General features: G+C 40.8%; 1 protein-coding gene across 3 annotated transcripts in view; it reads left to right on the forward strand.

Moving 5' to 3' along the window:
• ube2e2 (ubiquitin-conjugating enzyme E2E 2) overlaps positions 1-19,106 on the forward strand; it is a 180,037-nt gene that overhangs the window by 137,749 nt on the left and 23,182 nt on the right. For all 3 annotated transcript variants that reach the window (XM_059944968.1, XM_059944969.1, XM_059944967.1), the window contains one exon: positions 15,751-15,883. In XM_059944968.1, the coding sequence (XP_059800951.1) occupies positions 15,751-15,883 (133 nt within the window). The remainder of the gene's footprint in view (positions 1-15,750; positions 15,884-19,106) is intronic.

A 19,106-nucleotide genomic window follows, 5' to 3' on the forward strand; every position in this document is an offset into this window, starting at 1 on the left:
ATGTTGAGTTGTACTGCCACAATTAGTAAGCATGGTATGCCCATGAGAGAATGTTGTACAGCAGTCCCTGTGTCTGTTATTATTTCTTCATTAATTAACCACCTGACATATGTTGAGCGAACAAGGACCAAGATTGAATTCAGAGCCCCCAAAAAACAAGCTCGGTACCTCTAAACAAGTTCACATACCTAGGAGAAAATGTCATGATTGAGCAGAATCAAGTTTAATATAACTGGCACATGTTATTAAATTTGTTGTTTTGTGGCAGCAGTACATTGCAATACATAACAAAAATTTGCAGGAAGTATATTTAAAAAATTAAATTAAATTAGTTCAAAAAGAGAAGAAAAGAAATAGCAAATGAGAAAATCTGCAGATAGTTTATATTAATTTTAGTTTATATTAAATATAAGTGTACATATAGACCTGTGTTTGAAATGGGATTCCATTAGATTGGTACCCAAGGTGGACTAGAAATCTGTTTTCACATTTACAGTACCTAGCAGATAAACTAGGGTGAGAATATTTTGATGTGCTGCCAATGTTTCCTCTGCTGCTTGGTTTTATACGTCAAATATATGGTGACTGACACTCCCTAAGGCTGAAAAATAAATGAGTAGAAGTCTTATTGTTCCTGATTAGTTCCTTTGCTCTAATTGAGGAATGCCACGTCATTCCAAATACCTTGTCTCACTTGCAGTGAAAATCAGTTACTGACTGAATAAAGTGCCATTCACAAAATCCATAAGAGATAAATGAGGAATTGACAATATAAAAAAATCATTTTGAACCTATGTAACCTCTGGCTAAAAGAATAATTGGGACTGAATAGGAATTGTGGAACTGAAATAAACTCTGTCTTCAGCAGTTAGCTAAAACTGGCTAATACTAGTTCTCCCTTGGTTTGCAGAGAGACGTTGAGAGTTTGCTAACATTGTACATTGTACCCTCGTTTGTGTAGGGGAAGGGGGACTCACCGATAAGGACAGGAATGAATATCCATCTGTAATTAAGTCAGGGCCTAGCAAAGGGAATAACTGATAAAGACTGGACAGCGCATCCATCTGTAATTAAACCTTGATCTAGCATACTCTCTTATCTGTAACTAAGTTTCTCACCAACAGACTTGGTGGGCATACCAGTTCAGATGACATCTTGCAACAGTAATGTATGGGGCTTACTATGTATAAATACATGGCTGTAACCAGAGAGAAGGGGCCCACTTGTTGGATAGTGGCAATACTTACATGCCTTCCCTGGGTCTCCACTGGGTACAGTACAACTGGGTCTCAAACTCCTGCAGGAGGGTGCGCAATAAACTGTTGCAACTATCAGAAGTTGGTCTCCTGAGTTTTATTCAGATTCAACTTCAACATAAAAAGCAAGCAACAATTAATTTGATCGTCATGAAATATAAACAATAAATCAGACATAGATTTATTATCACTGACGTGTCATGAAATTTGTTTTCCTGCAGTAGTATAGTGCAACACATGAAAAATTACTTTAAGTTATAATAAGAAATATATTAAATAGTGCAAAAAGAAAGCAAAATAGTGAGGTAGTGTTCATATGTTCATGAACTGCTCAGAAATCTGATGTAGAGAAAGAAGCTGTTCCTCAAATGTTGAGTGTATATTTTCAGGTTCCTGCATCTCGTCCCTGATGGTACCAATGATAAGAGGGCTTGTTTCGGATGGTGAGGGTCGGTAGTGATGAGTGTCACCTTCTTGAGGCATCCTTTTGCAGATGTCCTCAACAGTGAGGAGGCTAGTGCCTACGATGTAGCTGGCTGAAACTACAAACCTCTGCAACTTTTTCCAACCCTGTGCAGTGGTCCCTCCATTGTAGGTGGTGATGTAACCAGTTAGATTGCTCTCCACAGTGCATCCGTTAAAAATTTGCTATGAGTTTTTGGCAACATGCCAAATCTCCTCAAAGTATATAAAACATAACATATTAAGTAATATTTTCTGATGACTGTAACATCATTCTTTAATTTGTATTTCCTTTTGAAGACCTTAAAGTAGTTGTAAGCAATCTGTTATTAATCTTTTATTAATAAATTATTAATTATAGCAGTTGTTGGACATCCTACAGAGTTAAGGGTTAATAATGAAGTTATTAATGAAGAATGGGTTAGTCCTGACGAAGGGTCTCGGCCCGAAACGTCAACAGCGCTTCTTCCTATAGATGTTGCTTGGCCTGCTGTGTTCCACCAGCATTTTGTGTGTGTTGTTGTTTTAATAATGAAGATGTGTCTTTCAGGACAGGATGAAAAGTGATGTTGTATGTGGTGGCATTGCAGCTCCTTGATGACAGTGAAGCACATGGGAGTAGTGCAGTGTGGCTGTATGGTTTCCTGTGCAACATCTTGCTGACTATGCTGATATAGAAATTCATTTGTGGCATTATTATATCATGTACATTATCATTTCCCTTTCAAATGAAAATTAATAGTGGTTTGCTAAAAACTGCATGGTAAACAATAGTTCCTACTAAAGGAAGAGTCAAATGAAAATAATCAGCAGGTCAGGTAGCATCTGTGGAGAGAAAAGCAAGAATTAACATTTCAAATTGATGTCTTTCCATCAAGTATTATATTGGAAAAAAGGGGAATGGAGTATGGAGAACAAATGAAATGTCTGTGATAGAGTAAAGACCGAAACAGACTAAATGATAGAAGTGATGGTGTTACTGGCTGAAAGAAAATGGTACATGTTTATTGATTATCAGTGATGTGTCTGGAAAAGGTGCAAGTTTAGGGGAGGCATGGTGCAAAGTATATCACCATATACCACCCTCAGATTCATTTTCTTGTGTGAATACAAAGAAACACAATAGAATCACTTTTTTTAAAAGAACTACACAAAACAGAATAACTTAAAAAAGGACATGGAAAAATAAATAATGCGCAAAAGATGACTAGTTGGGCAGATACAAAGAAAATCAAAACCAATAAATAATATCCAGAACGTGAGTTGTAAAACCCTTGAAAGTGTGTCTATAGGTTGTGGAATCAGTTCAGAGTTTATGCCAGTTCAGGAGCCTAGTGGTTGTAGGAGTAACTGTTCATGAATGTCATGTTTTTTGTTATGTGGCTCGATCATTTAGAAGCACTGTGAATAAAGTCTGTTTTGCATATTTTATCACCAAGTACTTAGTGTGTTATTGTGCATCATTGACAAAGGTGGTCAGCCAGCAGTTAACCATTAACAGTAGTCCTTTTCCTCAAAGGAAATTTTTTGTCCCCACTCATGTAAATGCCAACCATTTACGCTGCAGTTCTACACTGCAGTCATTGAGTCTGTCCTGTGCACCTCCATCACTGTGTGGTTTGGAGCCGCCACCAAGCAGGATAGACCAGACTACAGCGCACAGTGAGGACTGCCGAGCGCATCGTTGGAGCCTCACTGCCCTCTATTGTGGACCTGTACTCTTCCAGGTTGAAGAAGAGGGCGGGGAACATCATAAAGGACTCCTTCCATCCTGCGCATGGACTGTTTGAACTGCTTCCGTCTGGTAGGCGCTTCAGATCCCTCCAGACTAAGACTAATAGGCACTGGAGAAGTTTTTTCCCTACTGCGGTCACTTTGCTGAACAGTTAACTGTTGGCTAACTATTACTTGGATTGCACTACCTGTGTGTATAATCTATATTTTCATTTATATTTATCATTATTATTTTTATGAGCAGAGAGACAACATCTGCTGGAAGTAAATTCCTTGTATGTGCACAGGTACTTGGCGATTAAAGTCTGATTCTGATAGTGACTTGAGGACAACTCTTTTATTTGGGTTGACAGGTGTTTCTTGGGAGATGCTGTTCTTTGTCCTTACCAAGCAACAGTTTTGTTAGTTTCTTTACATTCATCATCAGATGGAATAAAGAGCTAGATACTCTTTTTTGATTTCTCATTATCTTGTTCATCTGTAACTCAGTGTACTCATAATTTACCACCCAAAGGAGGATTATGTTCTTTGCATTAAAGAAAAGGTGAATTTTAAAAAGTCTCCCCTAAATTGCTAAAACCCACAAGAGGCCTATAGTTTGATCTAAGTCAGTTATTGCTCACCAAAACTGGACTGCCATAAAGGGTTTATTTTTGCTGATAATAAGATACGGCATTAGGACGTTATAAATATCAACTTGTATCTTGAACACCAACACTAGTGTTGAATCTAAGAGGAGTTATGTTTTGAAACTTCCTCAAACTCCATTGTTCTTGTGTTTGTTATTTATTACAGCTGATGATCTGAGTGATAGCAAGAAAGGCAAATGCAATGTTAGCATTCTTTTCAAGAGAACTAGAATATACAGTGCTGTGCAAAAATCTTAGGTGTATATATTTGTAGTAATTTTATGTATCGCTGCTGCCAGAAAAAAAGCATTTCATAACATATGTGATTGATACCTGATACTGATACGGGTTTCTATTGGGGACTGAGAGTGGGAAGGGGAATAATAGTTGGGAAAAGGAAAAGAAATAAGGGAGGGGATGGGAAGCACTAGAGAGACGTTCTGTAATGATCAATATACCGATTGTTTAGAATCAAATAATCTTGCCTGGTGTCTTTGGGGCTGGGTGTGTCTGCACGCATGCCACCTTCCGCCCCTGGCACTCCTCTGCCACCTGCCCCACACCCCTCCAGCAGTATCCACCCTCACCATTCCCAACATACTTTGCTCATTCTCTGCTCCACGTGGACAAATACAGTACTGTATTTGTAAACATGGAGCCCCCTATGTGTCGAAGACTTTTTTACTGTACTGTAAAAGAAAGGATTTAATGCTGAGGCTTCATAAAACATTGGAGAAAGTCTCGATTAAGTTCATGAGAAAGATTCCGGGGATGAAAGGATTAATGTGTGTAACGTATTTGATGCCTCTGGGTCTGTACTTGCTAGAGTGTAGAAGGAAAGGTGGGAGAAAGGAGGAGATCTCATTGAAGCCTACTGAATTTTGAAAGACTTAGAATGGGCATGGAGAGGATGTTTCCAGTAGAGTCTATGACCAGAGGGTACAGACTCAGAATAGAGGGACCTTCATTTAGAATAGCTTTGAGGCGGAATTTCTTTAGCCAGAGGGTGGTGAATCTGTGAAATACATTGCCACAGTCAGCTGAGGAAGACAAGCCATTGGGTATATTTAAAGCAGAATTTGATAGTTTCTTGATTAGTAAAGATGTCATGTTACAAGGAGGGGGCAGGAGAATGGGGTTGAACGGGATAATAAATTCCTAAATTGCCATGATTTAATGTTGGAGCAGTCTCAATGGGCCAAATGGCCTAATTCTGCTCCTGGGTCTCAGGGCCTTATTTAGAGTACAGGTCAGTTTCATAGTGGTGTACAAACAGATTGTGGGTGAGGAGATGGAACTGAAGCTTATCGAGAGGCCGAACTGCCACAAAGTATTAGGTGCATATGGATGTCAGCATTTCCTGAGCCAGAGGGCCAGTGCGGAGGAGCTGGAAATGGTTCACAGACTCAATTTGGACAGCTGCTTACTGCAGACTGTACAAGCTGTTTTATCTTGTGGCATACTGAAACTGCATTTGTAACCAGCTGCTGCTGTGAAGACCCAGCAAAAAAAGTCCTCAACAAATCTACCCAGTTCATCTGTGCTCTTCAACAGCTGTACAGGATTTGCTTGACATCAGCTTGTGGCAACAGTATGACAATTAATGCAAAGTAAGTGCTGTTTCAATGCTGACTAGAGGATTTGCACTGAGTCATAGTCCTTAAGGACGGTGATTGTTTGCTATTGTGCTCAATGTACTCATTCAAAATTTCTACGCTAATCAAATTGACATGATTCAATATTATTTTTCTTATTTTCAGTAGCAATGGAGGTAGATTCTTTTTAACACATTAAACCTTGTGTAATTTTTCCCTTTAAACTTAAAATAATAAATCCAAATACAGTGGATTGTTGTTAATTGGGACTATTTGGAACCAATACATTTGGTCCAATTAAGCAGCTGCCCCAATTAGCCAAAGTTTCATGGATATAGTTAAAAAAGTGTAAAGAAAGACAAACCATAATTTAAATGATTAACAAACTATGTAGTCAAATGAAATACAGAACAAATTAGAGCACTACCAGATGACCCAGAATACATTAGGGAGCTTAAGAGGTCGTGATCATAATATGATGGAATTCATCCTGTAGTTTGAGAGGGAGAAAATAAAGTCAGATGTATCCATATTACAGAGGTGTAAATGGAATTACAGAGGCGTGAGAGAGGAGCAGGCCAAAATTGATTGGAAGGGGCCACTAGCAGGGATTACGGCAGAACAGCAATGACAGGAGTTACTGGGGGAAATTCGGAAGCTGTGTTAATAGATAACATCTCACAGATGGAGGTATTTTAAAGAGAAGATGAGGCACCCATCACACACAAAATTCTGGAGGAACTCAGCAGGCCAAGCAGCATCTATGGAAAAGAGTATTGAGTTGACTTTATTTCTTACATCCTTCACATACATGACCAGTAAAAATCTTTACGTTATATCTCCATCTAAACGTGCAATGGGCAGTCATAGTAATTTATATTAATTTATAATAAATAGAACAGTCAATGTAATATAGAGTATACTCAAATCAGTGTGAATTAATCAGTCTGATGGCCTGGTGGAAGAAGCTGTCCCAGAGCCTGTTGGTCCTGACTTTTATGCTGCAGTACCGTTTCCCAGATGGTAGCAGCTGGAATAGATTGTGGTTGAGGGGACTTGGGTCCACAATGATCCTATGTGCCCTTTTTACACACCTGTCCTTGTAAATGTCCTGAATCATGGGAAGTTCACAACTACAGATGCCACTGGGCTGTCCGCTCCACTCTCTGCAGAGTCCTGCATTTAAGGGAGGTACAGTTCCCATACCAGGCACTGATGCAGCCAGTCAGGATGCTCTCACTTGTGCCTTTGTAGAAAGTTCTTAGGATTTGGGGACCCATACCAAACTTCCTCAACCATCTGAGGTGAAAGAGGCACCATTGAGCCTTCTTCACCACACTGCTGGTGTATGGAGACCATATGAGGTCCTCGGTGATGTGGATACCAGGGAACTTAAAGCTGTTTACCCTCTCAACCCCAGATCCATTAATGTCAATAGGGGTTAGCCCGTCTCCGTTCCTCCTGTAATCCACAACCAGCTCCTTTGTTTTTGCAGTGTTGAGGAAGGGGTTGTTTTTTTGACACCACTGTGTCAGAGAAATAAGTTCTTCCTTGTTGGCCACCTCGTTTTTGTTTGAGATTAGGCCAATCAATGTATTGTCATTGGCAAATTTAATTAGCAAATATTAGAGCTGTGGGTGGCAACACAGTCATGGGTATACAGAGATTAAAGGAGGGGACTCAGTACACAGCCTTGAGGAACTCCTGTATTGAGAGTCAGGGGGATGGAGGTGAGGGACCCCACTCTTACCACCTGCCGGCGATCTGTCAGGAAGTCCAGGATTCAGCTGCACAAGGTAGGATCAAGGCCGAGGTCTCTGAACTTCTTGTCGAGCCTGGATGGAACTATGGTGTTGAATGCTGAACTGTAGTCCAACAACAGCATTCTCACAAAAGCACCCTTCTTCTCCAGATGTGTAAGGACAGTATGTAGAGTAGTGGCTAATGTGTCGTCTGTGAATTGGTTGTGTCAGTAGGCAAATTGTAGGGGGTCCAATTTGGGTGGTAGCAAGCTATAGATGTAATCCTTGACCAGCCTCTCAAAGCATTTGTTTATTATTGGCTTATAAAAGCCAAAGGGTAAGCTAGCCAATAATATAAAAGAGGATACCAAAAGTTTTTTTCAGATATATAAGGAAAGGTTAGTGCCAATGACTAGTCGTGTTCCACAGGGGTCAGTATTGGGACCACTTCTTTTTATGCTGTATATCAATGATTTAGGTGATGGAATAAGTGGTTTTGTTGCCAAATTTGCAGATGAGACGAAGATTGGCGGAGGGGCAGATAGTGTTGAGGAAACAGGTAGGCTGCAGAAGGATTTAGACAGATTAGGAGAATGGGCAAGAAAGTGGCAAATGAAAATGTTTGAAAATGCATGGTCATGCACTTCGGTAGTAGAAATAAATGTACAGACTATTTTCTAAATGGGGAGAAAATCCAAAAATCTGAGATGCAAAGAGACTTGGGAATCCTTGTACAGAACACCCTAAAGGTTAACTTACAGGTTGAGTCGGTGGTGAGGAAGGCAAATGCAATGTTAGCATTCATTTCAAGAGGCCCAGAATACAAGAGCAGGAATGTAATGCTGAGGCTTTATAAAGCACTGGTGAGGTCTCACGTTGAGTATTGTAAACAGTTTTGGGCTCCTCATCTAGGAAAAGATATGCTGTCATAGAAGATGGTTCATAGGAGGTTCACAGGATGATTCCAGGAATGAAAGGGTTGTCATACAAGGAACATTTGATTGCTCTTGGTCTACTTGCTGGAATTTAGAAGAGGGGGTGGGTGATCTCATTGAAACCTTTCAAATATTGAAATGCCTACACAGAGTAGATATGAAAAGGATGTTTCCCATGATGGGGGAGTCTAGGACAAGAGGACACAGCCTCATGATAGAGGGGCATCTATTTTAAAAAGATATGTGAAGAAATTTCTTTAGCCAGAGGGTAGTGAACTTGTCCAACTTATTACCACAGGCAGCTGTGAAGGTCAGGCCATTGGGTATATTTAAGGGAGAGCTTGACTGGACACGGCACCAAAGGTTACGAGGAGAAGGCCAGGGAGTGGGGCTGAGGAGGGGGTAAAAAAGATGCCATGACTGAATGACAGAGCAGACTCAATAGGCCAAATGGCCTAACTCTGCTCCTGTGTCTTACGGTGTTTTGGAATACAAGAGAGGTGAGAGTGGATATTAGACCACTGGAAAATGATGCTCGAGATGTAGTAATGGGGGACAAACAAATGGTAAACAAACTTGGTAAGTATTTTGCATCAGTCTTCATTGTGGAAGACACTAGCAGTATGCCAGCAATTCGAGACTGTCAAGGGCAGAAGTGAGTACAGTTGCTGTTATGAAGAAGTTGCTTCTTGGGAAGCTGAGAAGTCCAAAAGTAGATAAGTCACCTGAACCAGATGAAATAAATTTCAGGATTCTGAAGAATTGTGGAGGCATTAGAAATTATCATCCAAGATTCACTAGATTCTGAAAAATAGCACATATCACTCCACTCTTTTAAGAAGGGAGGGAGGCAGTAAAAAGGAAATTATAGGCCAGCTAGCCTGACTTCAATGGGTGATAAAATAGGCCAAAGTCAGCATGGGTTCTTTAAGGGGAAGTCTTGCTTGACAAATCAATTGGAATTGTTTGAGAAAATAACAGGCAGGAAAGACAAAGTAGAGTCGGTGGATGCTGTTTACTTGAATTTTCAGAAGGTCTTTGACAAGGTGCCGCACATGAGGCTGCTTAACAAGATAAGAGCCCGTGGTATAACAGGAAAGTTGGTTGAACAACAGGAGTTAAAGAGTATGGACAAAGGAGGCCTTTTCTATTTGGCTGCCAGTGACTAGTGGTGTTCTGCAGCGGGTGGTATTGCGACTGCTTCTTTTCACATTATTTGTTAACAATTTGGGTGATGGAACTGATGGCTTTGTGGCTAAGTTTGCAGACGATGGCCCAATTAACTGGAATCCACTTTATTGTAATAGCTATTTGGTTGTATTAATTTACAAGCTTTTATTCTGATTTCCTGCCTACCATTCAGTATCTTAAAAAGTAGACCTGAACTTGTACGGCAGACTGTGGTTTAGCAATTTATTAGATTTGAATTGCATGAAGCACCACTGGACCTTTATCTCATCTGTCACGTTTATAGTCCTCTCCCTAATCTCCTTCGTGCTCAACAACAAAAAGTGCAAAAAGGCTCATGCACTTGATTGAAAAGATAGGAAACATCTCAGTTTTTGTTTGCTGACCAGTGATCTAAAAATCAATCTGAGGCCTAGATCCAAACTGGGATCCTCTGCTAGTTGCTCAATGGTCTCCTCTTGAGCCCTCTTTAACAGCACCATAATGAGATAGAGATGCATTCAGGTTATTCAGCCCATCAAGTCTGCCCCTCCAATCCATCATGACTGATTTATTAGCCCTCAAAACCCTTCTCCCCATATCCCTTGACACCCTGATTAATCAAGAACCTATCAAATTCTGCTTTAAATAGACCCAATAACTTAGCCTGCAGAGTTGTCTGTGACAATGAATTTGCCAGATTCACCACCTTCTGGCTAAAGAAATTCCTTTCATCTCTGATCTAAAGGGATGTCCGTGTATTCTGAGTCTGTGCCCTCTGGTCCTGGACTGTCCCACTATTGGAAACATCCTTTTGTTCCCCCAGATCTAGAGTAACTTGTGCTGCTGTGTAGACCTTTCTGGCTGCCCAGAGATTTCACGATTGTTATTATCACAGCTGTGTATATTCTGCAATAGGCTGATACTGATCTGGCTCTCATGGAACTGTCCCTGGAGACTGCACATCCAGGGGCTGCCTTCACAGTCGCTGGTGACTTTAACAGAGTGTCACTGTCTAAAGTCTCTCCAAAGTTTTGTCAACACATCCAGGTGTTCACACAGGGCGATAGCATACTCGACCACTGCTACTCTCCCTCCTGTGACACTTACGAAATGCTCCTCCGTCCACCATTTGGGAAGTCGGATCACTCCTCCATCTTGCTGCTGCTGAGGTACAGGCAGAAGCTGAATCAAGAGGTGGCCATAGTTAAACCCGTCCACTGTTGGCCTGACCAATGGGTTTGCATGCTGCAGGACTGCTTTGATGACTTCAACTGGAATGAGTTCCATGACGAGGATGTCTCCAAGTTCACGGAAGGGGTCATGAGTTTCATTCAGAAGTGCTTCGAGGATGTTGTCCCCCTAGAAATCGGTCAGGGTCTATCCAAACCAGAAACCCTGGATCAGCAGTTCCTTGCGAGCAGCACTTACCATGTGACACAGAACCTGCGTTGCCAGTAACCAACAGGAACTCAAGAAATGCAGCTACGATCTGCGCAAAGTCATCAAGGCAGCGAAACGACAATACAGGGATAAGATCCAGACATGGCTCTCCACCAACAAAATACACAGCTTATGGCAAAGTCTGCACACCAGAACAGACTTCAAAGCTAAAGACAGTGGTGTTCCCAACATCGCTGTTTCTCTCCCAGATGAGCTAAATCTTTTTTACGCTTGATTCGATTTTGCCAGCTCTGAGACCCTGAGGAGAGCCGCCAAAGAGACGAGCACATTGGTCATCTCTGAGGTTGAAGTACGCAGATGATTCCAATGAGTGGACAGTCCCAAGGCTGTGGGACCAAACGCCATCCCAGGATGCGTACTCAGAGTGTGCACGGCACTATCGGCAGGTGTATTTGCAGACATTTTTAATCTCTCCCTCTCCCAGTGTAGAGTGCCATTTTGCTTCAAAACATCCATCATTGTTCCTGTACCTAAAAAGACTAAGGTAACATATTTGAACAACTGGTGCCCTGTCACACTCATCTCAGTAGTAAGCAAATGTTTTGAGGGGCTGATCAAGGACTACATCTGTAGCATGCTACCACCCACACTGGATCCCCAACAACTGATCGACAGATGATGCAATAGCCACAGATCTACACACTGTCCTTACACATTTGGAGAAGAGGGATGCTTATGTGAGAATGTAGTTCTTGGACTACAGTTCAGCATTCAACACCATAATTCCCTCCAGGCTCAATAAGAAGCTCAGAGACCTTGGCCTTCACCCTGCCTTGCATAGCTGGATCCTGGACTTCCTGTCAGATCGCCAGCAGGTGGTAACAGTGGGCTCCCTCACCTTTGCCCCTCTGACCCTCAACACAGGTGCCCCTCAGGGCTGCGTCCTAAGCCCCCTCCTTTAGTGTCTGTATACCTATGACAGTGTTGCCACCCACATCCAATCTGCTAATTAAATTTGCTGACAATACTACATTGATTGGCCTCATCTCAAATAATAATAAGGCAGCCTACAGAGAAGTCATCACCCTGCCACAGTGGTGTTAAGAAAACAACCTTTCCCTCAAAGTCGCAAAAACAAAGGAGCTGGTTGTGGACAATAGGAGGAATGGAGACAGGCTAACCCCTATTGACGTCAATGGATCTGGGGTTGAGAGGGTGAACAGCTTTAAGTTCCTCGCATAAATATCACCAAGGATCTCACCTGGTCTGTACATAGCGGCTGTATGGTGAAAAAGACACAGCAGCACCTTTTTTACCTTAACGGTTGAAGAAGTGTGGTACGGGCCCCCAAATCCTAAGAACAATTGAGAGCATCTTGACTGGCTGCATCACTGCCTGGTATGGGAACTGTACATCCCTCAATCACAGGACTCTGCAGAGAGTGGTGCGGACAGCCCAGCGCATTTGTAGTTGTGAACTTCCCACTATTCAGGACATTTACAAAGACAGGTATGTAAAAAAGGGCCCAAAGGATCATTGGGGACCTGAGTCATCCCAACCACTAATTGTTTTAGCTGCTACCATCCGGGAAACAGTACCACACGATAAAAGTCAGGACCAACAGGTTCCAGGACAGCTTCTTCCACCAGGCCATCATGCTGATATTCATGATAATTCAAGCTGATACAATTGTATTTCTATTTTATATTGACTGTCCTGTTATACATACTATTTATTATAAATGACTAATAATTGCACATTTAGATGGAGGCGTAATGTAAAGATTTTTATTCCTCATGTATATAAAGGATGTAAGTAATAATGTTAATTCAATTCAATTTGATGACCACTCTATCTAGGCCTTTCAATATTTGATAGGTTTCACTGGGATCCTTCCTCATTCTAATAAGGTCCAGTGAGTACAGGCCCAGAGCTAACAACATTCCTCATATGTTAACCCTTTACCTGCCAATGAAGTACAGAATCAGAAATTCACAATATAGAATACAGCCATTTAGTCCACCTTGTTTGTGGCAGCTGCGAAAAAGCTAATGACTCAAACCTCACACTCTCATTCTGTAGCCTTGTAGATTGGGGCACATTAATTCTTCATCTAGATCAGGGTTCCCAACCATTTTCATGCCATGGACCAATACCATTAACCATGTGGCCCATGGACTCCAGGTTGAGAACTCCTGATCTAGGTAAGCATGATCAGCACATCTGTCACAGCCACCCATCTTGTGCAGAAGGTTTGGTTTTTGAGTATAAAAGCTGTAAGTCATGTGGCAGCTGTAAAACAAAACTTCTGTTTGAGACATATTTTGAGACCTGTGTGCAGTTCTGATCATCACATTACAGGAAGGAGGTGGAGGCTTTAGAGAGGATGCAGAATAGGTTCACCAGGATGTTGCCTGGATTGGAGAGTATTACAGTAACTGTAAAGAGGTTGGATAAACTTTGTTTTCTCCACAGTGCCAGAGGGTAAGGGATGATCTGATATACAATGTTGAAAGGTATAGGTAGGGAGATGATCTTTTTCCTGGATGTTACTATTTCAGAGGGCATGTCCTGGACCTAGTTTATAAATGCAATTGCAAAGAAAGTACAGCAGCACCTCTACTTCCTTAGGAGTCTGCAGAAATTTGGCATAATATCTAAAGCTTTAACAAACTTCTATAATTTGTTGTCTTCCAGCATTGTGGTTGATCCTTCATTAATCCTGTTATAGTTACTATTCTGTTGATTTGCTGAGTAAAATGAATTTCAGGGTTATATCCGGTGACATATATGTACTTTGATTATAAAAATTACCTTTGAACATTGAAAATGTCAAATACTAGAGGGCGTAGTTTTTAGCTGAGAAGAGAAAAGTTTCAAGAAATTGTATTCTTTAGTACGAATGTAAAGGAGAATTAAATGATTGTTATTCCAGATCCAATGCAGCATAAAACAACACAATTAAAAAAATGACAAATATAAACACAAGAGATTCTGCTGATGCTGGAAATCCAGAGCAACACACACAAAACTCCAAAGAAACTCAGCTGGTCAGGCAGCATCTATGGAAATTAATAAACAGTCGACATTTTTGGCCGATGCCCTTCATCAGGGTGGAAACAAAAGGGGAAGACAGCAGAATGAAAGGGTGGAGGGAGGGGGGAAGGAAGATTAGCAAGAAGGTGATAGGTGAAACCAGGAGGTAATAAACAATCACGAAAAGTAAAGGGCTAGAGAAGGAGGAGTCTGATAGGGGAGGAGAGTGGACCATAGGAGGAAAGAGGAAAGTACAGTAAATTTAAAAGCAATCCTATAAAACACAATGTATAATTTGTTTGTGTATACACAAGATTAGCTTATATACATAGGCTGATTCGCTGTACATAAAGTAACACTAGGTGCAGGAGTATCTGAACTTAAGGTGACTAACAGGAAATGACAAAGTGACAAATTGAACTCGGCAAGAAGAACTTGAAGGGGACTTTAGGAATTCATTTATTAATCTGCAGTTAATGGCAAGGCCCTGCATTTCTTGCCCATTCCTAATTGTTTCAGAGAAAGTGAGTCACCTGAACTTTGTCAATACTGCTAATCAGTATATTCCCATACTGTTGTTGCAGGAAGAGTTCCAGTTATAAAGTTCAGAATAAATTTATTTTCAAAGTCCTTACATGTCATCATATACTACCCTGAGATTCATTTTCTTATAGGCATTCAGAGTAGGATGAAGAAATACAATAGAATCAATGCTAAAGTACACACAAAGACTGACAAACAGCCAATGTGTAAAAGAAGTCAAACCATGCAAATACAATAATGATAATAATAATAGTAAATAGGTAAATAAATAATACTGAGAGCATGAATTATAGAATCTTTGAAAGTGAATCCATAGGTTCTGGAATCAGTTCAGTGCAATGAGGGGTTATCATATTCCTTAAAACATATTTCCAAAAGCCTAGCAACACAACACCTTTACAGTTTGAGGTGTTCAGGAGTTCAGAATTCAATTCTGACACTGTTCTCTAAGGAGTCTGTAAATAAGATAAATCCTGAACAAGGGTCTTGGCCCAAAATGTCGACAGTTTATTAATTTCCATAGACGCTGCTTGACCTGCTCAGTCCCTCCAGCATTTTGTGTATTTAGCCTTGGATTTCCAATATCTGCAGAATCTCTTGTGTTTAAAATAAATACGTAAACTTCTTGTGGCTCCGCGTTACGTTTTTTTTAAATAATTCTTCTGTGACTTGAATCAAGTTGTTTTACTGGATTTGAAGCATGCTGAAAACCAAGTTATTGCTGTTGACGTGTAACGTGAAACCCCATCTGTTGTAGAACTCTCAGTATTTGTTCTTTCACTCTGTCGATGTCTTGATTAGATAAAAGAAGGATCATATAAATAAAAACAAAACTGTTGGAAACAGCAAGTCAAAGAGCATCTGTAGCAAAAAGGACCATAGTTAATATTTCTGGTTGAAGACCCTTCATGAAAACAGGGAAAGTAAGAAAGCAAGTTAGCTTTACATTGTAGAGAGGTGAGGATGAATAAATAGGAATCCCTTCTACATTCTTTATAACTTCAGTTTTGTATATGTTGAGAACACAAGAGATTCAGCAGATGTTGGATATCCATAGTAACACGTACAAAATGCTGGAGGAACTTGGGTACAGCTCCTGATGAACGGTCTCAGTCTGAAATAATTACACTTTTTTAACTTCCTCCAGCATTTTGTGGGTGGTTGTGTAGAATTGCCTCATATGGAGTAAAATATTGACATTTTTTTAAACTTCCATTTATATTTATTGAATATTTCTTCTATTACAGTGCTGGGCCCAAAGGAGACAATGTCTATGAATGGAGGTCAACTATCCTGGGTCCTCCAGGTTCAGTGTACGAGGGTGGTGTCTTCTTCTTAGATATCACATTTTCACCGGACTACCCCTTCAAGCCACCCAAGGTGCGTACTCCTGGAAGCAAAGTAAAGCAACAGAAAAAAGCATTTATTTAACAATGTAAAACTTAAAGGTAATGGAATGAACTTTGAGCAGCTCTCAAGCATGTCTGATTGGTCTAACTGTTATAATTCCTTTGGTTGAGACCTGGCAATATTTATTTTGCCCTTCTACTAGCTGCTATGGAATCAAAGATACCAATAGTGAAAAGTTGGGCAAAAGTTATTTACTCATTCTTTAACTTGTTTCATTCAGTTACACTTAAAAGATTAGATTCACTTGTCACGTGTACATTGAAACATGCAGTGAAATGTGTCATTTGCCTTTACAATCAACACAATCCAGAGATGTGCTGGGGGCTGCCCATGTGTTGCCATGCTTCTGGTGCCAATGTAGCGCACACACAACTTACAAATCCTAACCCGTACGTCTTTGGAATGTGAGAGGAAACCGGAGCACCCAGAAGAAGCGGGGTGCCTCAGGGATCTGTTTTGGGCCCAATGTTGTTTGTAATATACATAAATGATCTGGATGATGGGGTGGTAAATTGGATTAGTAAGTATGCCGATGATACTAAGGTAGGAGGTGTTGTGGATAATGAGGTGGGTTTTCAAAGCTTGCAGGGAAATTTATGCCGGTTAGAAGAATGGGCTGAATGTTGGCAGATGGAGTTTAATGCTGAGAAGTGTGAGATTCTACATTTTGGCAGGAATAATCCAAATAGAACATACAGGGTAAATGGTAGGGCATTGAGGAATGCAGTGGAACAGAGAGATCTAGGAATAACAGTGCATAGTTCCCTGAAGGTGGAGTCTCATGTAGATAGGGTGGTGAAGAAGGCTTTTGGAACGCTGGCCTTTATAAATCAGAGCATTGAGTACAGAAGTTGGGATGTAATGTTGAAATTGTACAAGGCATTGGTAAGGCCAAATTTAGAATATTGTGTACAGTTCTGGTCACCGAATTATAGGAAAGATATCAATAAATTAGAGAGAGTGCAGAGACGATTTACTAGGATGTTACCTGGGTTTCAGCACTTAAGTTACAGAGAAAGGTTGAACAAGTTAGGTCTCTATTCATTGGAGCGTAGAAGGTTGAGGGGGGATTTGATCGAGGTATTTAAAATTTTGAGAGGGATAGATAGAGTTGACGTGAATAGGCTGTTTCCATTGAGAGTAGGGGAGATTCAAACGAGAGGATATGATTTGAGAGTTAGGGGGCAAAAGTTTAAGGGAAACATGAGGGGGTATTTCTTTACTCAGAGAGTGATAGCTGTGTGGAATGAGCTTCCTGTAGAAGTAGTAGAGGCCAGTTCAGTTGTGTCATTTAAGGTAAAATTGGATAGGTATATGGACAGGAAAGGAGTGGAGGGTTATGGGCTGAGTGCGGGGAGGTGGGACTAGGTGAGATTAAGAGTTCGGCACGGACTAGGAGGGCCGAGATGGCCTGTTTCCATGCTGTGATTGTTATATGGTTATATGGTTAAACCCATGCAGTCATGGGGAGAATGTAGAAACTCCTTACAGACTGTGGCAGCAATTGAACTTTGTTCTTATTGCTGGTGTTGTAAAGCATTACACTAACTGCTACACTACCATGCTGCTCTTTCTTCAGTACCTCATCCCTCCAATTTTTATCTTTCTTGCTTTATTCTATGTTCTTTATCTAAGTATTCTTCATTTCCATCCTTCACCCTTCACTTTCAACCCTTGCTTTTTGTATATTTGTCCATTTTACTGACCATTCGCTTCCCATTGTCCTGCAGTTTGTCATGACAATGGTTGGCAGTGTAATTATGCTGAGAATGCAGGAAGAGAGGGGGCAAGACAAATGGCTTCTGTACCCTGAGCCCAGAATGCAAATGAGAGTTGGACGTTTAACTACAAGCAGAAAGCACATAAAGAAGTAGGAGACTACAGATTTTGGAATCTGCTCAAGGAACTCAGCAGATGGAGCAGCAACTATTGGCTATTGGGTCAGATGAATTGTAGACATTTCAGGTTGAAACCCTGCATCAGGACTCAACAAGTTGAAGAGAATAGGATACTGACTAACCACCAGGGAACAAGTTGTTCAAACTTAAGGGATAGGAGTGTCAATGAAACTTAAGAGGGAAAAAAAAACTAAAGTTTTTAAATAGTTAATAAATGTTTAAAAATCTTCATCTGTTTCTGAGGTTCTTAAGGCATTGAAGTTACTGAAGGCCCATTGAAAGGCTCCATGGGTATGGCCTCACTTTCCACTGCAATTAGATCCTTGACTTTCTAACCTGACTACTCTCTCATTTTATGTGTGCAGCAGCAGGGCAGGCAAGACAGCTGGTGTTACGGGCCACACAAATTAAGTGCAACTGCAGAAATCTCGTGAGAGGCACTGTCTGTGTCATCTGGAATCCAGCCCAAAAGAAAAGACAGATCTGAGCTTGGCTGTAAAATTCTCCAGTTAGATGGTCCAATGACTTGGCTTATATTTTAATAACAATCGCTTGTACAGGATAATTTAAACATAATGTACTCTCATGATGTACATCTCAATCACCATCTTCAGGAAAGTGAAAAATAAATGAAGACCATAGACACAAGGCATAGGAGCAGAATTAGGCCATTCAGTCCATCGAGTGTGTCCCACTATTCCATCTCGGATTCCACTCAACTCCATACACCTGCCTTCTCACCATATCCTTTGACGCCCTGACCAATCAAGAAACTGTCAACTTCTGCCTTAATGTATTCCCACAGACTTGGCCTCCACCGCAGTCTGTGGCAGAGCATTCCAGGTGACTTATCTACCTTAAGACCTTTGAGTTTGCCTAGCACTTTTTTCTTTGTAATATTAATGACACTCACTCCTGCCCCTTGACACTCACAGACCTCTGGCACACAGCTAGTATCTTCCACAGTTCATCTGCCATTTCTTTGTCCCCCATTACCTGCATCATTTTCCAGTGGTTCAATATCAACTCTCACTTCCCTTTTACTCTTTATACAACAAAAAAAATATTTAATATCCTGTTTTATATTATTGGCTAGTTTGCCCTCATATTACATCTTTTCCCTTGTTTTGGCTTTTTTAGTTGCCTTTTGTTGGATTTTAAAAAGCTTCCCAATCATCCAACTTCCCACTCACTTTTGCTACCATTTATGCCCTTTCCTTGGCTTTTATGCAGTCCTTAATTTCCCTTGTCAGCCATGGTTGCCTATCCTTGCCATTTGAGAACTATTTCTGTGG

Source organism: Hypanus sabinus, chromosome 20 (genome assembly GCF_030144855.1).
Source record: "Hypanus sabinus isolate sHypSab1 chromosome 20, sHypSab1.hap1, whole genome shotgun sequence".
NCBI classification, from domain to species: Eukaryota; Metazoa; Chordata; class Chondrichthyes; order Myliobatiformes; family Dasyatidae; genus Hypanus; species Hypanus sabinus.